Source organism: Gadus macrocephalus, chromosome 12 (assembly GCF_031168955.1).
Source record: "Gadus macrocephalus chromosome 12, ASM3116895v1".
Classification (NCBI taxonomy): Eukaryota; Metazoa; Chordata; class Actinopteri; order Gadiformes; family Gadidae; genus Gadus; species Gadus macrocephalus.
This window is the reverse complement of record NC_082393.1, coordinates 6,384,037-6,403,840: the sequence shown is the minus strand read 5'-3', so window position 1 is coordinate 6,403,840 and position 19,804 is coordinate 6,384,037. Positions and strand designations below refer to the sequence as shown.

At 46.6% G+C, this 19,804-nt stretch overlaps 2 protein-coding genes across 3 annotated transcripts; both read right to left on the bottom strand.

Moving 5' to 3' along the window:
• Nucleotides 1-48: 48 nt before the first annotated feature.
• Nucleotides 49-14,956, bottom strand: jade3 (jade family PHD finger 3). 2 transcript variants are annotated; one of them, XM_060066258.1, is made up of 12 exons: nt 14,127-14,956; nt 12,719-12,784; nt 12,368-12,427; nt 11,496-11,578; nt 10,871-11,028; nt 9,608-9,798; nt 8,121-8,332; nt 7,234-7,401; nt 6,537-6,653; nt 4,336-4,809; nt 3,511-3,628; nt 49-2,919 (listed from the first exon to the last, which is right to left on the bottom strand). In XM_060066258.1, the coding sequence occupies exons 3-12, from the start codon at nt 12,414-12,416 to the stop codon at nt 1,943-1,945; spliced, it is 2,547 nt and encodes an 848-aa protein (XP_059922241.1). In that variant the 5' UTR covers nt 12,417-12,427; nt 12,719-12,784; nt 14,127-14,956; the 3' UTR covers nt 49-1,942. The 2 variants fall into 2 exon arrangements, with proteins under 2 accessions (XP_059922241.1, XP_059922242.1); XM_060066259.1 differs by lacking the exon at nt 14,127-14,956 and adding an exon at nt 13,488-14,101.
• Nucleotides 14,957-15,095: 139 nt separating this feature from the next.
• On the bottom strand, nt 15,096-19,804 carry rp2 (RP2 activator of ARL3 GTPase). The gene is made up of 5 exons (XM_060066263.1): nt 19,437-19,804; nt 17,709-18,377; nt 16,527-16,641; nt 16,241-16,326; nt 15,096-16,017 (listed from the first exon to the last, which is right to left on the bottom strand). Exons 1-5 carry the CDS (start codon nt 19,587-19,589, stop codon nt 15,934-15,936), a joined length of 1,107 nt encoding a protein of 368 aa, XP_059922246.1. The 5' UTR covers nt 19,590-19,804; the 3' UTR covers nt 15,096-15,933.

The window sequence follows — 19,804 nt, the reverse complement described above, 5'->3', positions numbered from 1 at the left end:
AGAGTACCAAAAGTCTGCATCTAAAATAATTCCAAAACACGCAAAATGGAATATTGCATTTTCACAATTTATTTAAAAATGTACTTAAAAAAAGAAAATACAATTATTAGGTCCTTTTCTGACAGTAAAACGTGTAGCTCTGAATATTTCCCTCTGCGGTTGACAGTCCCCGTCAGGATGTAGTGTTTGTCGCTGGCTCCAGGCAGAAAGTTCACAGTAGAACAGGTTATTAGTATGATCGTATACAAAAACAGAAGTATCTGTACTACTTTATTTCTCTTCGGGTTGGAAAATAGTTCTCAAATGTGTCGCAAACTGGCAAACCACAAACCAAAGTCATTTATACATGGAGAAATGCTTGTGACCACCTTAGAGAGGTTCGAAGATAACGATATATTAGTCTGTATCTTGAACAGTTTACGTTTTGGCACATGTTGCGTGTTGATAAACGCTGTGATCCGCTAGTATGATGGGCCGATGGAACAGAACAACTAGACCACATGTGTGCATTGGGCGCCATCCAGAAGTTTATCTAAACAAACTGTTTTTTTCAGCCAAATGAAAAATGCGGTTCTGCGAGTTTGCTCTTTAAAAAAACGAAGAAAAAAGGAGTCTTGACAAGGCATTCGTTGAAAAAATACGAATAAACAAAAATACTGTAACATGTCATCCCACTTTAACACTTTGAAACTGCTGGCAATGTAAGCCATAATAATGGAAGATAAGTGGGGTCAAAAAAGTCTAACTGGAAAAGATAAAAGTTTCTCTTTTTATTATTACCTCAAATAGTTACCATCTTGAAGTGCTCCATGGGCCTTAGTCACCGAGCGGCCATCCTGGTTCTCAGCGCGAGCTGGATGGGACCTCCCTGCTGGCAGTTAGAACCAAGATGGCTGCCGAATGCGCATTCAGTTCCCCGAGTTCCCTTTTCCAGCAAGAGTTAAGAACCAAGATGGCTGCCAGGTGAAGAAGGCCCATGGAACCGTTTATTATGGAAAGGTGGTGCTGGAGCCGGTCTCCGATAAAGTCAGTCAGCAGAAGGAAGACACCCCCATAACTCTAGCCAGTTTTCTTTTAGAGTATAGCTACGTTTGTTATCTTCACCTTAAACGAGTCTGGTTTCCCCACTGCAGAGAAAGTAGTGCATACAGCTGGAAATATATAGTCCATCCACACCTCATACCTGACTCTGAACGGTGTAGTTGCATTTCCCTGGGAATGCAGAACATTTGGTACACATTTGTATTCCAGCATATATACCTCGGTAAGATATGTCAGATAGGAGAATCTCAAGGAGACTAGGAGAGGGTACGAGGAAGTCCTTCACTGTGACTAATCAGGTGTGGTACAATCTGCTCGAATGGTCCCCCCCGCCCCTGTGATGTACGTATTCAGCGCATTCAAATCACCCTCCTCTCTTGGGACTCTGTGACAACAAATGATCTACATTCCAGTTCAGACCAACCCGCTTCAGTGGCCAGTGAACATATGTACAACAGCAGTCAAAAGCTGTTCAAAGGCAAACCTATCCTTTGTGTAGGAGGACTTCCGGAGTTTGTGGAGTTGTTTTGGAGTTTAATGCAAATTCGAAAAGGGTGTGTTTACAAATGTCTAGCTAAGAAAAATCGGGCCTGTACATCAGCCTCTGGGGTCGAGGCCCGTCGGCCCGAGCCCATGCCAGACACAGGGGAGGGGGGGGGGGGGGGACACGACTCGACACATCTAGTACAATGTTTCACGGCCTACACTGCCCATCATGCATCGGTCTTTCACTATTCCTGGATAGCATCTATGGTCCCTTAACCCCGCCCCCCCCCACCCAGAGTTCGGACCGCCAGTGTCGACGGATCCTGGGGGGGGGGGGCGCAGCGCTCGGCGGCGACCCCCTCCGGGAGAGGCCGTGTCGCAGCCGTGGCGGTCGCTAGACCCCCCGTCACGGCCGTCACCTCTGAGCCGCGCCTCTCGACGCCACGGCCGGTGTGCCACGGGTGGAGGGCGGGGGGAGGGGCGCCCCGGGGGCCGGCGCCGGCGACTTGGGCCCCCTCCTCTGTCTGTGGCGGCCCTTGACCTCCGACTCAGAGTCACTGAGCTCCGCGTCGGGACAGTAGCCGTCCGTCTCCCGCCGCGAGCGCGCCCCGTTGGGCGGCGGCTCGGAGGAGGAGGACGCCGGCTTGGGCCAGAGCCGCTCCTTCGCCGCGGAGGAGGAAGAGGAGGAAGAGGAGGACGACTTGCGGCCCAGCCGGTCGGGGCCGCGCAGGTCCTCCGCGCTGCGGACCAGGCTGACCGTGGCCTCCTTGAAGGAGCGGCTGAAGTGCTCCATGCCCGCCTTGCGGAAGCCCGCCGGCTGGCCGCCGCGGCACAGCGCCTCGGCCAGGGGGGCGCCCTGCTCCCCGCCGGGCGTCTGGCAGGAGATGTCCTTCTGGGCCACGCACCTCTCCGCGAGGCCGTTGGCCTTGCCCCCGCCCCCGGGCCCCCTGCGCTCCGCGTCGGCGGGCTTCGGGGGCTTGCCGTTGGAGGCGTGCTGGCCGTGGAGCGCGGCGTGCAGCGCCAGCGGCTTCCCGCTGCCGGGCTTGGCGGGCGCCGAGGTGCTGCTGGAGACGGCGTTGGCCTCCCGGTGGCCGGAGGACGAGGAGGACGAGGAGGACGAGGACGAGGAGGTGGGCGGGAGGCCGTTGGAGCGCTCCTCCCGCCTGCCGCGGCTGTGCAGCTGGGGCTTGCCCAGGCCCAGGCCCCCGGGGACCACGGCGGGCCCCTGCTCGTGGACGTTGAGGCTGTTATCCGGACAGAGGGGCCCGTTGCCCGACTTGGAGCTGCTCTTGCCGTTGCCCAGCAGCTGGGCTTTGGGCATCTTGAGCTTCAGCGTGATCCGGGGCGGAGGGTGGAACAGGAGGCTCTCGATGGGGAAGGACAAAGGAACGCCTGCGGAGGAACCCGGGGTTAGTACGGCCGACAGCGGGAGCTTCAGCGCGGACGGCAGTTTGACCGTAGAATAACACACGGCCATTACATCAGTACAAACTAACTCATCATGTGGTTCTCTCTTCCTCGAACCACAGGATCACCACCCTCGAAATCAGACGCATTTAGGACATCCAATATTCTGTTTCGTCTCTCTTATTTATGTACCAACAGGTTGTTGACAAGTAGCACTCGAACACTAACACAGGGAAATATGGATAAAACTAAACATCCTCATCCAGTGTCCTGATTTTTGTGGTAGCATTACAAGCTTTGATGAATCTCATTAGCTAAGAGCGCATGGTGACTCGGCAGGGGAGATATTCCCTGGAGATCCTTTGAAGCGCCCAGGAAGAGGATTACTTTAATGAAGCCCCTTTGGAGAGGGAAAGCACGAAGCTTCACCATATTCCATTATTAAAAAGAACTGTCCGTTTTCTATGGTGGAAAAAAACGCTGTCTTAGTGTGACAGCATAAAATTAGATATGTTTTCCATTACGCCGACATGCAGTAGCTATGGATACTGAAACGAGACGGGAGGAGGAGCCTACCTGCAGTCACTTCCTGGTTGAGGAGTTTGATGTGCAGGTTGAACATCTGCTCCTGAGCTTTGCTCTGAGAAAGCTTCAGCTTCTCCCTGCGGCTCACCATGTAGCACAGGTTCCTCACCTGCAGAGGAAACACACACACCCACACACACTTTAAAGTATAATCCTTGATTTTATAGGTCAATTACTAATCTATTTATACACACAAACACATGAACACGCAAGCCCATTAAGTGAATTAAAATCATTATTTGAAATATTATTACAAAGAAAACCCAGCCGATTATAACCAGAATAACCATTCAGCATAAAACATACACACACACACCACCACAACACAGAAACAAAACACAAACACATGCACCCCACAACACACACAAATGCCACACACACATATACCCATTAAACTATATTAATTATTTGATCTACTAATATATTGGCCCCACAATGGACACTCAAATAATTCTAAGAGTATTGGCAGAATATCAATCTAAACATTTTGAGCCAAACATTTGGCTTAGTTATGGTTGGACGTTGACACAAGGCAAGGGGGTTCACGGACCCATTTCCTCGTTGCGGACCCTCCTTGCGTCCACCATAAGGGCCTGACATGCGGCTCCCAAAAAATCATAACCTTGCGTTGAGGCGATGCAGCAGCAAGGCCTGTGATTGGTCCGCTAACGTAAACCCGACGCAGAACCAAAACAGGTTCAAGACTCCTGTCGAAGCGTCTGCGTGGTCGTTGCGTCAACGTCTGACCATAACTCAGGCCTAACTCAACCCTCACACACACACACACACACACGCGCGCTCTCTCTCTGCACCCACCCTCTCCAGGTCCTGTCGGAGGTGCATGAACATGCGCATGCGCGTGTGGATGCTGTCCTCCTGCGGCTGCACCAGCAGGTTGCCCTCCTCCTCCTTGGGGGGCAGCAGCGCGCGGTTGAAGCTCGTCTTCCTCTTCAGCTTCCAGTACTGGAAGATGAAGTCCATGAGGGGCTCGGCCACGCCCAGGTCGCGGGCCAGCTCCCCCGGCTGGATCAGCGTGTGGAACTCCTCCTCCAGCTCCCGCAGCCGCTGCGCCCGCAGCCCCACCTTCTCCGTCTCCGTGGGGACGGGCTTGGGCCGGGCGGGGCTCAGGCCCGGCTCGGCGGCGGCGCCGGGGGTCTTGGAGCGGCTGTGCTTCAGGCAGTAGGACTTGAACTTCACCTCGTCGCCCTCGTCCAGGATGGTCTTCATCTCCAGGGTCTGCTCGAAGGCACAGGTCACGTGGAACGGCGTGGTGCAGTTCTTCACCGAGCACTAGGGGGGGGGGCGGGGGGGGGGAGACACGGACACGGGTTGACTGTCTGTCTGCTGATTCAGTTATTCAGCCTTACCGCTTTCATCCAGTTCAGATGAGTCTCTGTACTGTCTAACCCCTACCTGCTCCGTCTGTGTTCACCGTCTAACCGTTAGTCATTGATTACTCTTATGTTTGGTATCTACTCGGACATCGGATTTATGTAATCTACTCTGACCTGTGATAAAGTCTGATATCTACTGTTTCTTCTCTGATATCAGAGTAGATATCTCATGATATCACATCCGTGTTTCCCCTATATGCACCTAGCAGCTGCTGCTGAAATATGACCGCCGCTGCTGAGGAGAGCTCCTTCATATCTCTTTAAAAAACGAATGTTATATTATTTTGCGCTACGGACGCTTCATATCCAGGTCAATTCACACTGTGAGTAAAGCATATAAACGGAGAGGAACTTCAGTAAAGTTGGAAATGAATTGGCAGATTCAGATTGTGGTTCAATAGATTATCAGTGAAACATCGTTGCGAGCGACACAATTGAGTGTAGTAACCCAGAGAACGAGCTACAACATTGTTTTCATCCAAACGAGCCGTTTTTTTTAGCGAACGGTGAATTGCATTGGCTTCTATGAGCTGTCGGCTTTCAGCCCGAGCTTAGTCTGCAAAGTGCAAACTGAAAACGACCACAATGGTAAAATTTCAATAGCGTCGCCATTATTGACTCTAGAGCCCCAAAACTTGTTCCATAAAGGTATGGCCTCTTTATGGTCCTACTACAACCTTTAGTTCTGAAAAATATCTCTTCTTATTTTTGAGGATTCTAATCATTTAGCAACAATTTCAGTAGCGTCGCCATTATTGACTCTAGAGCCCCAAAACTTGTTCAATAGAGGCATGGCCTCTTCACGGTCCTACTACAACCTTTGTGATGGGGAGAGGGGAGGGGGTGGGAAGATGCATTGGTTTGAGGCACAGATGTTTTCGATTTTTGTAGTATTTGGGTTATGTGATTTTACTGTATAGGGTGGTTGTTGATATAATATATTTTTTGTTAAATACATTTAAATAACGGTTTTAAAGATTATACTTGTAATATGTTCAATCTCTCCATATTTCCCTGCTCGTTACTGTTCACAAATGTACTGTATGTACACCCTTCTGTTGCCGGCAGACATATAGAAACCTCCCGGCAGGGTGTGCTTTGTGAGCACACAAAAAATTTTACATTATATGTCATATCTCCTCTGATATCATGAGATATCTACAATGATATGTGATATCTATTCTGAAATTATGTGGTATCTTCTCTGTTATAGTGTGAATGTATGACATCTACTCTGATATAATGTGATGCACGATATCTACTCTATTATAACTTTATATCTCCTCTGATATAACATGATATCTCCTCTGATATAACGTGATATGTGATATCGCCTCTTTGATAATGTGATATCTCCTCTGATATAATGTGATATCTCCTCTGATATAATGTGATATCTCCTCTGATAGAATGTGATATCTCCTCTGATAGAATGTGATATCTCCTCTGATAGAATGTGATATCTCCTCTGATAGAATGTGATATCTCCTCTGATAGAATGTGATATCTCCTCTGATATAATGTGATATCTCCTCTGATATAATGTGATATCTCCTCTGATAGAATGTGATATCTCCTCTGATATAATGAGACGTCTGATCCAGCAGTCCTATGTCAGCCCACCTGGATGCAGGCCCCGGTCTTCAGCTTGCAGAGGCTGCAGATGAGCGACCAGCGGCTGGGAGGGATGTGGGACACCTTGGTGATGGGCTCCATCCTCTCTGGACACGCGATGCTCACCTGGGTACACGCACACGCATTACCACCGCGACACATAAAAGACTGTGACACATCAACACTGTGACCAGAAACATCAACGTCAACGCACAAAACGACAGCACCAGGACACATTCACAACCCAGATTAACAATAGAAAAGTAGGGAGACAATGGTTTATCCAAAGCAACTTTGTTAAAGGTGACATATTATACCACCAGGTGTGAGTGCGATTAGCCGCTACAAGCCGTTTTGAAAATCTGCATCTTCTGCCATCACAAGTGGACGTGTCCACCTAGATGCGTCCTGGATAGATCAGTCTACCAGCCTACCCAGTGGACTGTATTAAACGTTGCTCATCTACCCGTCATACGTCTAGGTGGACACGCCCACCTGTGATGTCAGAAGAGGCAGACTTTCAGAATGGCTTGAAACGGCTCATCCCACTCACACCTGGTGGCACGTCACGGGACCTTTAAAAGGTTTCATACGCATCATTACACAGGCTGAGGGCTTCTTGCTATAGCCCAACCTTTGGGCTAAGAGTCCGCTACGACCCCAACCCATTAGTCACAGACATCAGAGCCGGGGGTCCGTCGCTCACCTCGGGGATCCACAGGGCGCAGCTGACGTGGGCCCACTTGGTCCCGGCCCGCGTGGCCTTCATGGCGCCGCCCTTCTTGGGGCAGAGCAGACACTGGGGCTCCAGGCCGAGCACGCACGTCCTGCACAGCCAGTTCCCCACGGGCACCTTCACGATGCCGTAGCACGCCTGTAGAGAGGGGGGGGGGGGGCAACACAGGAGAGGACCATCATTCAGATTCAGGGTGCTCCATTATCACCTACTTGAGTGCTACAAATGTTTAATCGATGCTTAATTAGTGTCTACCTGTACATTGCGCATTTTATAACGATTGTCAACCTTTACTTGACAGACATTTTAAAGGGCGTCCAACTGTCCATTAAAGATGTTTTAGTAAACGTTTAGTAAATCTGTATTACAGAGGCTGTAATCAGTGTCTACCTGGACAGTACACATGTTATAATGAATATCTACTTTCAAATGACAGATGTTGAAACGAGCGTCTACCTGTATTGAACAGATTTTGAATCGACAGCTACCTGTACATTATATATGTTTAAACGAGTTTCTGCCTGTATATAACAGATATTTGCATGAATGTCTATCTGTACATTACAGATGTTTAAACATGCGTCTACCTGTACATTACAGATGTTTAAAGAAGTGTCTACCTGTAGGTTACAGATGTTGTTATCAGTGTCTACATGCACGCGCATGTTTTAATGACTGTTAACAGATGTTGAAACAGATGGTGCACGCAGATGTTTCAATGTGTAAACAGATGTTTTAACAAACGTGTTAAATCTCCCTGGTTCACGCAGATGTTTTAATGAGTGCACACAGATGTTTAAACAAGTGCAACAGATGTTTTAACGAGTGTAAGCAGAGCATTTTAACGAGCGTCTTACCTGGTGCACGCAGATGTTGCACTTGTCACAGAACACCATGTCGTTGCCCTCCTCGCTGTCGGGGGAGCGGCACACGTCGCAGATGACGTCCTCGTCGTACTCGATGCCCAGCCCCTCCACCGTCTCGATGGCGTGCCTCATGTTGCCGTGACACTGCCTCTCCAGGGCCTCCAGCGCCCGCTCCACAGTCAGCTCGTCCACGGCCCCCTCCCCTGGGGAACCAGGCACAAGGATCAGGTAAGCTGGATATCGTGGTATTAGGAGAGTAGTGGTACCTTACAGGGTCGGAAGTGAACAGGGGCTTGGGGCATTGCTTAGGACATATCATTGCCTCTCGCAATTGGGATGACGGGAGCTTTTAAATAACCCATAAAATAGAAGATTCATTTCTGTGTTTTACTGTGTTGCACAGCAGGTCCAGAATGTTAGGTTTTTATTGGTGTCATGATGGTTTGTCATGCAAGATAGAATTTTTTTTATTTTTTTTTCACCCAACCTTTCACCAAAATGCCAAGGAAATGATCCAAAATTGCCCCCAAAACATGGGGCAAATGAAGCCCTGGTAAAGAAAAGGTAATTTCCTACCCTTAAACCTTATAAGTTGACTCTCGTTTTGTTTACTCAATTCATATATGCATTGCTGATGTTCAACAATTTTTGAGTTCTTGGGTGGTAGGTTTCCGTGACAACATAGTCATCACATGCATCCTGGACGTGACACATGCATCCTGGAACACATTCAGTGACTAATGCATTACAGCCTCATATCTCTGTGTAACCCTGGAGGGGTTTTAGTCCAATCTTAATGCCTCTTGAATTGTGTTCAGGCTTGTGATATTAGCCATCTGGTTGTGATGGGACAGCCTCTTCCTCCCGTTATGTGGCAAGGAACACTCATTGCGCCATTGGTGTGTGTCACACACTAGGATGTAGTAATGTGTGCTTCAGTCTAGTGGAAAGTGTGCTACACGCTTGTTAGAGTGTACACATGCATGTGTTGAGCGTGCAGCCAGTGGAGATTGTTGCATTCTAGTCGAGTGTGTGTGTTATATGCTAGCTACACGCGTCTCCTACCCATGTGCTCAAGCTCTGTGTCAAGTGTGTGCATCCAGTGAAGTGTATTACACACTAGTGGAGTGTGTTACACACTAGTGGAGTGTGTTACACACTAGTGGAGTGTGGTACACGCTAGTGGAGTGTGTTACACACTAGTGGAGTGTGGTACACACTAGTGGAGTGTGTTACACACTAGTGGAGTGTGTTACACACTAGTGGAGTGTGTTACACACTAGTGGAGTGTGGTACACGCTAGTGGAGTGTGTTACACACTAGTGGAGTGTGTTACACACTAGTGGAGTGTGTTACACACTAGTGGAGTGTGGTACATGCTAGTGGAGTGTGTTACACGCTAGTGGAGTGTGCTACACGCTAGTGGAGTGTGCTACACGCTAGTGGAGTGTGCTACACGCTAGTGCGGCGTCTCCTACCCATGTGCAGCAGCTCTGTGTTGAGCGTGTGGAGCCAGTGGAGGTCGGTGTCGTCCAGGTCGTAGCGACACATGTCCTCCGCCAGCTTGTTGATGTTGACGTAGCCCATCTCCGTGGCGTCCTGACTCCAGCAGCGGAAGTACTTCTTGGGCCGCGTGTACAGAATCTCTTTGGGCTTCTCCGCGATGATCCTGAGCACACACATAGAAGGACAGGTGGAGCTTTATAGCGGTTGTGTGTTGTGGGATTTGTAATCTGGCTGTGTTGATCATTCTAATATCTCACTTTTTAAAGTGGACACCATGATATAAATGTTTTTTTTTTTATCCAATAGTCGCTCTGGAGGTTGAGCACTTTCTTTTGAACCGGGAGGTCTGATTGTGCTGTGGTTCTGTCTCCCAATGCTTCCGGTCAATCTGGATGTTTCTTTGAGTAACACACTTTGCTTCGGCGTTGCAACCCGATCTCCTCTTGTTTGATGCACTGATCAGAGGTGATTCGATTCAGGTGTGCCTTCGCAGACGAGTGTTTCATTATAGTGCGTTAATCTGCTGAAAGTCGGAACATAAAACCTAGAAGTGGAGTGCATTTATAGAGCAGTTCTCTAGCCTCCAGCTACAGAGCTGTACCTTCCTAAACGTCTCACCTTCACCCACAGCTATCCATCTGTGTGAGAGTGTGTCACTCTCTCACATTCACCAACGGGCATCCATCTTTGTGTATGTGTGTGTGTGTGTCTCTCTCTCTGTCACAATCACCACCAGTTATCCCTCTCACGCATTCACCACCAGTTATACATCTCACTCTCTCTCTCTCGCTCTCACCACCCAGTGACTGACCCCCTCTCTTTCTCACATCAACCCAGTCGCTCTCTCTTTCCTTCATATTTACCAACACTCTCACACACGTTGGGCATCTTGCTTTAGGACACTCCCAACACTTCTCTGCTGCACCAGGAAGCGCAGTAGATCCATACATAGCCATCAAAGTAGAGCCGAACATGATCGATAGAAACCGCAGACTTGACCAGTGGTGGTTGATAGAAGGACTACATACATAAAAGCGCCTCTCTAACCTGAGTCCACACAAGGCACATTCACAATTAGCACCTCACATACACCCAGTCACACAGCGACGGCGGTGTCGACCATGCGAGGCAACAGCCAGCCCGTCGGCGGTAGTTAGGGTTAGGGTTCGTCTTCAGGGGCGTTAACCTCAGGGGAGCCGGGGATCAGACAGGCGACCTCCCTCCCCCGGTGTTACCTGACGGAGGGTTCGAGGACGGTGTCGGGGCTGGCGGGCACCTGCACCCCCTTCTCCCACTCCTGCCTCCAGGTGTCGGCGAGGAGGTAGTAGTCCTCGGCGGAGATGTGGTGGGAGTCGGGCAGCTTCATGGCACTGATCAGGTCCTTCCTGAACACCTGGGGGAGAGATGGGCCAAGGGGATTGTATTATTATCACAACGTAGGATGTACTTCTATCAGCCTGGGTGACGCAGACACTCAACTATTACCGTTGGCGTCTTGTGGCGATAGGGAATGCCGTACAATAATAGCAATGTGCAGTTTGGATTGACAGAGGGACTTTGATGTGAAGGACCGTCTATATCATCCCCCCACATTTAAGTCACGTGTAACAATAATGATACAAGTTACTGTTGTTTTTCTGTTGTGCCTAGAAAAAGCAATAACGTTAATCCGAGCTTGAATATTGTCATGGACCTGCCTGGTTGGTTGTGGCTTTAACCAGAGGTCTATAGCAGGAAAGTATGCTTTGTGATGTATATTAATGCTGCGTAGCGTTAAATAAAACTGTGAGCATAGCAATAGCGATGACAGACAAGATGGAGAAAGGCATAAGAGGAGGAGGACGATGAGGTGTTGTTTACTTCTGCCGGCTTCTTCTGGCTGCAGGCGGGGGTTCCCGGCTTGCTGCCATACTTGTTGGTGGAGCAGAATGATGTGGAAGGACCTGAGGAGAAAGACGAGGAGGAGGGGTCAGATGTTGCAAGACACCATCTGAAGACCTACACCATCAGAAGACCTACACCATCTGAAGACCTACACCATCTGCAGACCTACACCATCTGAACCTGCACCATCTGAAGACCTACACCATCTGAAGACCTACACCCTCTGAAGACCTACACCATCTGAAGACCTACACCCTCTGAAGACCTACACCATCTGAAGATCTACACCAGCTGAACCTGCACCATCTGAAGACCTACACCCTCTTAAGACCTACACCAACTGAAGTCCTACACCATCTGAAGACCTACACCCTCTGAAGACCTACACCCTCTAAAGACCTACACCCTCTAAAGACCTACACCATCTGAAGTCCTACAATAGCTAAAGAGCTACACCATCTGCAGACCTACACCATCTGAAGTCCTACAGCATCTGAAGACCTACACCACCTGAACCTACACCATCCGAGGACCTACACCATCAGAAGACCTACACCATCTGAAGACCTACACCATCTGAAGACCTACACAAGCTGACGACCTACACCTTCTGAAGACCCACACCATCTGAAGACCTACACAATCTGAAGACCGACACCATCTGAAGACCTACACCACCTGAAGACCTACACCACCTGAAGACCTACACCATAGAGGTCCATTCCTACCAAGTAGATTCTAGAAACTCTCTTGCCTCTTCATCAACGTGTGCCTAGAACAAGTGTTGCTGAAACTGAGTATGTGAGAGGCTGGCTATCTAAGAGGGCTTAAGCTCCAGGTGAACTTACTTTCATTGTCAGAGCTGTCACTGCTGCTGGAGGTCCTGATACGTTTCATCCTGTAGCATCCTGGAAAAGAAGTAAGAAGTATCATCATGGGATGTAAACCAAGCGGGGAATTAGCCTTTACGTGTTCTACACATGCGGTTGAATTAATAGTAGCGCTACACGTGTGACGCAATAGGACAATTACAATGTGGTGGAAATAAGAATAATAACAGCCAAAATAGTAGTCCAAATTCTAACACACAGCATGCTCTGTTCTTCCCTTATTTTCTGAGCATAGCTCAGAACCATCAAAGTTCGCAGACATTGTATCACAACGACAGGCATTTGGCATGAGAGAAAATGTACACTTACCATAAATTTTACATCGAATGGCATGCTAAACGGCTCCACTGATAACCCCACGACAACTTCTCTTATCTGTAAATACATACTCGTGTTAGATCATGATGCCAGCATTACCAAGCATGGTTATCTTGGTTACAACAATGGTTGGACCGCATCAGTAATCTGGAGGAGTTTGGCTATACTGGCTCGAAGAAGTTTTAGGTTTGTTTTGTTTTTACTAAAACAATTCGAAATAAGGAAAACTACTCTTTAAAATTCAGTACTGGGGTTGACATCGGTGTAAAACGATGTCAAAACTGTACAGAAAGTATACATTTAATTCTGCAACATTAACTCAATCAACACAGAAGATAAATAGCTTTAGTTCTGGTGAATTCATCAAGGACACAAAAGCAACTTTTGAAGGGGTCGCAAAAGGAGAGTTAAAATTAGTTTCCAAGAACCTTTTGGCCAAATCATCAACAGTACAAACTTTGTATTACTGGTGAATTCTGTCTTTGTCTGACCAGTCCCTCTTAAGATGACTAATGGGAAACGATTAGTAATCAATACACCATAACACTGAGGAAAACCGATGGTGATCGGCGTCATTTCTGCCATTCGATCAGTAATCTGGCCTCGGGTCATTGATATGTAAAACGGTGGTTTGTAGGTGGTTTCAGAGTAACGTATAACGTGCAAGTAACGAGCTAAAGTTGTCGTCAGATACACTGTGGAACATCAAGTTATTTAACACAAACTGGGGCGGTTAGGTATCCGTGGTTTTTCTACGTACATCCCCCGAACTGAAGTCCATGGCACGATGATCAAATGTAGTAATAAAGTTAAATGATTTTAGCGAGTTCACGTTAGTATACAAAGACATGAAAGAACAGCTATAAAATGTTGTTCCTCAAAAGCCTTGGCGCCAAACACTGGCCTTTAGCGGGTAGGTTGTGGTTGATAGATCCAAGGGTCCGAAGGTACAGTGGGCGGTCCCAATCCGTTACCAACCAATCACTGACTCGAGGGCGGATCACTCTGCGGTAGCAAACATTCGCAGATTGGTTGGTAAAGGAGCAAGGTCCCGCCCTCTGTACGGCCGGAGCCTTGGATCTGGTGACTACGTTTTGCGCTTTAAAACGCCGTGCAGAAAATCAAACATGGGCGCCACCACCAAATAAAGATGTCACTTCCTATCGGGGTTTGGACCCAAGCTATTACGTTTACAAAAGAGTATCGTAAATGAAACTTAAAGCGACACCCCGATTTTCTGTTACTTGCGAATGATTATCAATCATAATCTACAACTTTGCATTCAAACAACCCCCCCTCCCAGAAAGGAAGCAGGGCCCCGTGGCCTGCATAAGCCATCCAGGGCAGTTCTCCTGGCAGTGAACACACGAGCATATTGTCCAGATTCCTTGGATCTTACCTTATGTTCGCATTGTATAACGCGTTTTATCCCGTCCAGATGACGTCGTATTCCGTTTGGCAAAGTGGATATTACAAATAGAGCCGTTGGTTATAGCCTTTTAATTGAATTTGGTTGCTTTATTCTGCCACCCTAGGAATTTCAAGGGTTGCAATCTCCAGCAGCACCACCACGCACAACACATCTATTGTACCGCGACGGCCGCCAGGTCCTACACTCCACCTCGTTCAGAGGAGCGCTGCTGCAGGGTTCAGTTTGAGTCCCTAGGAGCCATTCATTAAAAAATGAGTAATATAGCTAAAAATACGAAAAAACAAATATTCAAAAAATAATTAAGAGATATGTCGCACATTTGTACATTTTACTATTAGTAAGTACAAATGTACATCATACTCTACACATGCACAAATGTATAGCATACCTTATTCAAGTTAACCTTTTATTGATGCACTGGTAAATCTTGTTTATAAGGTGGTTGGATTCTTTAGAAAAGCAGAAAACACTTAACTATAACAAGCACTTGTTGAGCAAGAACTCTTGTAACTCTTCCTTATGCAGTCAGCATCTTAAAAAAAATCGATGTAACTATTTTGTATTTTCACAGATCCAAGTAAATTTGTACAGCTAGTGGAATATGTGATGAAGCTATTGGCAGGCTGGGTGTCCAAGCACGCTTTGCTATTGGAACCCTTAACATTACAGCATAAAGACATAAACAAAGGTTATTGGAATACACTTTTTTACTTCTCCAAATCATTAAGACACTATGCCCAGCACACAGGAAGCTAGTAACAATATGCTGCTTAGCAGAGTAACATGACTTTGAATCTTGACGATATGGTCTGGAACATTGTCACTCTCGCATCTCTTTCCTCTTGTGAACCGAAGATAATGTCTTAACGTAGCTCGTAAATGAAAATGTTGGATTGTAGCCTAATGAGAAATTAAAAATACTGGAAACAAAATGCATGACGTTGTACGACAATTTTTTTTACCAAAAAGACTTATGAACAACACATTTGTTTACCTTACAAAACATTCATTTTAGAGTATAAAACTTTAGGCTACATGAATTGCCTACGCTAGCATCCCAGCAAAATCTATAACATGTTATCGGTACCCTTTAGTCTCAAAACAAAAACTTAAACAGACCTAAATATAAATACATACAGGGCCCATTATTCAAACGGCCCTTTGCAACCACAGTTTCAACTAAACATGTGAACTGCTAAGCAAATACAAAATCTAAACAAACATCCCTAAACCTGCAATTTTTTTAAGAAAACTGAATATTTTATATTAAATACTTTCCCTCTTGGCTTTCTCTGTGTATATTATCACTGCAGTATTTTCATTTGTTCTTTTCAGTCAACAGAACTTTTAAAATTAAAAGCCTACAATAAAACTTACATTCACATAGTGGATAAAAAAAAATAAAAGTATCAAATACATTCATTTAAAATATTCACATTATTTGACTACAATGCGGACAGTGGTTTACAGCAAATGGGGGGGGGGGGGGTACCAGTTTGTTTAATGCAAAAATTAATGCAAAAATTGTGCATTCATCTCTAAAGCTTTTCCCTTATCAAACCTATCATCAAAGACTAGTACCAGAGGTTCGAATCTTATAAAAAAATATTTCAGGGAGCATCTTCAATTTTTATATTATATTCCCATTCTGAAGAATCTTTACACAGCAGACACGGAAAGTTAATCATAATTCTAACCTTCCGTACCAGTCATTTGGGCTTTCTACAGAAAATCATTCAAATGTTCGATGTGCAATTTGTTCGACGCATCACGCTCACAAGCCCATCTGCATGTCGGCAAAATTGAAGAAGTTGTCAACGTCCCGTGAAGAAGTACTCTTGTTTTCCGAAACAAACACCTGCGACAAATAACGAAGAGTGATTTGAATAGCGGGAAGGAGAAGCTGGACATTTTAATAAGAGAAAGGCTGCATTAGGTGCTCTAACATTGCCCCTACAAACGTTGACATCTACCAGTATGCCATGATAGAGTTGGTGGTGGCCGGCTGTTTGGATTATGTTTCCTGTTGGGTGTTTGTTTGCTGGGGCCATGTGAGAACACCTTAAAGAGAACATATTTACCTTGGATCCATTGAAGACCTCGTTAGCGATCGTCCTGCAGGCATCCACCACCCCGTCTCCATTCAACTCCAGCGCAGTTACGGAACCTTCCGGAGAATAGGTACAACTCAACGTTTACATTAAAATAATAATAATAATGGATTCCTGATTCCTAACCGTCCATGCCGTCCTCCTACGTGTTCAATCTCAAGGTTTCTTGCTTGATAATAAGTGGAGCATTTCTTTGTCCTTGAGAGGGCCTGTGAAGCCCCTTGATGCTACCTGGGATTATGGTAAGGGCGCTCACCTTTGGTGCTCCACTCCAGCAGATCAGCGTTGTCGTTCTGGAAAACCCTCTTCACGTCTTCAGGTCTCATGGCCACCTCCTTGGTCTGGATTAACAGGAAACCTTTCTCAATCATCTGCGGATATAAGGAAGGAATATTAATAAGGTATATGCATACACAGAGTTGGTAACTTGCAAACCGCAAGCTTTCTTTAGTTTAACTACGCCAATCGATAACATTTAGTAAACTACTATTAGTAGTAGTAGCAGTAGTTGTATTCATGACAGTTCATGACATATTCAGGCCCCATAACAATTCAGAGATTAAATACTTTCCCATTATAGCTTCGCTATATCTATATATAGGCTGTCTATACTGAATTAGGGAAGACAGCCTTTTGTTACAAAGCACCTTCCATTTGGAATAAGCTCAGAAAAATACTTGAAGTTGTGTTTCCTTTCTTTCACTGAGAGTTTATTAATCGTAATTCCCTTCAAACACAATTCTCCTGCATTGACTGTAATTGCTAATGTTTTTATATCCAAATTGATGCTGCTACATTGTATTGTACTTTACCTTATTGTATTATTCACTTTATTTATTTATTTTTAGCCGATGTATTAACCTACACTGTACCCTCGGCCCCATAGTAAATGAGGGTCTTTTCCCTCAATGGGTTTTCCTAGGTCAAATAAACTAAAATGAAAATGTAAAAAAAAAAATCGGTCTACATAAAATAAATGACCCCACCCTTACTCAAAAAGTTTGGAGGACAATCAGGTGACATTTGGAACATCCTGTTGCAAAATTGCAACATGTGTATCAGTTTTGTTGTTGACCTAGACTTACTCTATAGATGGATTGGATTGCGACAGCAATAGAATATAATTTGCAATAAAACCCTTTATGGTGTAATAACACTAAACTAACAATATTACAATAAATATTTAATAACAAATGGATAATGAGTGAAAGGCACATAGATAGAACTATATGTATTCACACTATTATAAGAACATGTGGTTTATTTGGTTTTATAAAGGAAGTGGTCACAAGCGGGCCGTTAATTCTCACATCCTTTCTATGAGCAGCTAAACTTCAGCTACACTTAGTCACCCACCCTACCAGTTTCACAAAACAACTGCAAACCCCCAACCACCTCCCCTGAGCTCTCCGACACTCTCCCCCCGCCCCACGTTTACCGCGTCGATGAGTTTGCGAGCGTTGGCGGTCGTGTAGTCTCCCGCAAAGAACACAAAGAGGCAGGACTCCTCGCTGTCCTTCCGGCGCCCGCCCCTGGTCAGCGGCACGATGCTGCGCGACGCGTCCCCCGACACGCGCACCGCCTTGAACTCCGACTCCGGCCCGGGCGGCGGCACCGAGTCCAGCACCGCCGCCGTCTCCGCCAGCAGGCTCCAGTTGTTCTCGCCCGACACGGGGGTGAAGTCGTGCACGTTGCTCCAGTTGTTGTTGAAGATGCTGAGGCCCGCGTCCTTGAAGTGGAAGGCCAGCTCGGGGTAGTAGAACTGGAAGCAGCCGAAGCGCATCCCCGTGGAAGACTCGATGATGGGCTGCGTGGCGCAGCACAGGAACACCTCCATCTTCTTGCAGTCGCGCGTGCGGAACTGCTGGCACGCCACCACGCAGTGCACGTCCTTGCAGTCACGGAAGAACACGCTGCCCTTGACGGGGCCCAGGAAGATGCGGCAGTTGACGCAGTCGTCGACCGTGATAGTGGCCGAGTGGTCGAACACGAAGATGTTGCAGTTCTCGCAGTCCTGGATGACCAGCTGCTGGCCCTTCAGCGTGCCGGGCAGCCGGCCCACCGTGGTGTCCTTGAGACCGTTCAGCATGTAGTCCTTAGGGTCAACCTGGGCAAGGAAACACAAATGTATCAATATTCAGCCAGAATGGGATTCCCATAATGCAGAGCTGCCCAGGTTTAGCCTTATAGCCACACTTGCATCAACACTGCCAGGGTTTGGGGTTCCATTGCCACCGGGGCACCCCATGCTAAGAATTTATGCCTTCACAGTATTGTAAGGTTAGGGTCAGGGCTAGGATACACTATGGATAAAAGCTTCAACCAAATAGTGTAATTATATTACATTTGTTAGGCTATGAGGTACGATTATTTCATCTGTGCCCAAACAAGAATTTGTGTCAATCCTTGTCATCGCTGGAAGGAGGGATGGGTTTATTCTGGCTCTCTTTAAGGTTAGTTGGGGTCGTCTGTGGGCCTATGAAGCCCTTTGGGAATGCAAGGGAAATACAAACATCTTATTTTCATATAATTCATATTTGTGACCTTTGAAATTAAGAATAATCCCGTATTAGCCAAAACAACATGAAGTCATCGTTTTTGGTTTGCACTTTGCAGTAATAGCTGGACCGGCATCCAGGAAAAGGGACAGAGCACCCAAGCCTAGCTAAGGAGGCCACAATAGATTTAGTTTAGCCCTCGAGTAGTTACGTGTTGTTGTATGTGTGGATGGATAATCCCCTAATGAGCTACTAACAGCCTGTTCAAGAAGCAAAGCAAACCCTTTTTTTTTTAACCCTTGTTCATCTCTGGAACATTTTCTTCATAATGACTACGACCACCCTATACATGACAACTAACTTCAATTAAACTGCATTGCATCTTTATGTGCGATGCCATTTTCATGGTCAGTCAATGTCTAAAATAACAGAACTTGCAACGCTGCACAAAGAGTGTGTGCAAATCGTTTTGCTTTGATTGTTAAAGTAAACGTTGATTTTGGCCAGCATGTACAAGAGTTAAAAAGGTTGGTCCTAATAGGAATGTGGACCAACCACACACAGCAAAGACTATTAGAAGCGCTTGCATGCATTGCAAACTTCCGTTACAACATAACGTGGATCGTATTATCCCAATGTGTGTGAATAAACCGTTTAAAGAGCCGTACCTTCTCGCGTGTATCCCAGCTGTACTGCTTGGGAGCCTCGTCGCTGCTACTGCCAAGGGGAACGCTGTTGCTGCCCGCGTTCGACTCCAAAGCCGTCGGAGTCTGCTCCTCTTTTGCTTTTCTCTTGGATTTCTTTGAGAAGAAGCAACCCATGATGGATTTCTCCTTAAAAATAGCAGTGTGCTTCGGTGAGGTTAAAAGATTGCGATTGTTTCCCTTTCTTCCCACTTGTTGTTCAGGTGACGACCATCCTTTACCTTGAGAGCTGTCAGGCAAACACTCGCACACTTCGAGTTTCCCGTTTCCTAGGTTAATAATCCAGCCAATCAGGGGGTTTGTAATAGTGACAATAGCGAATCACATGCCCG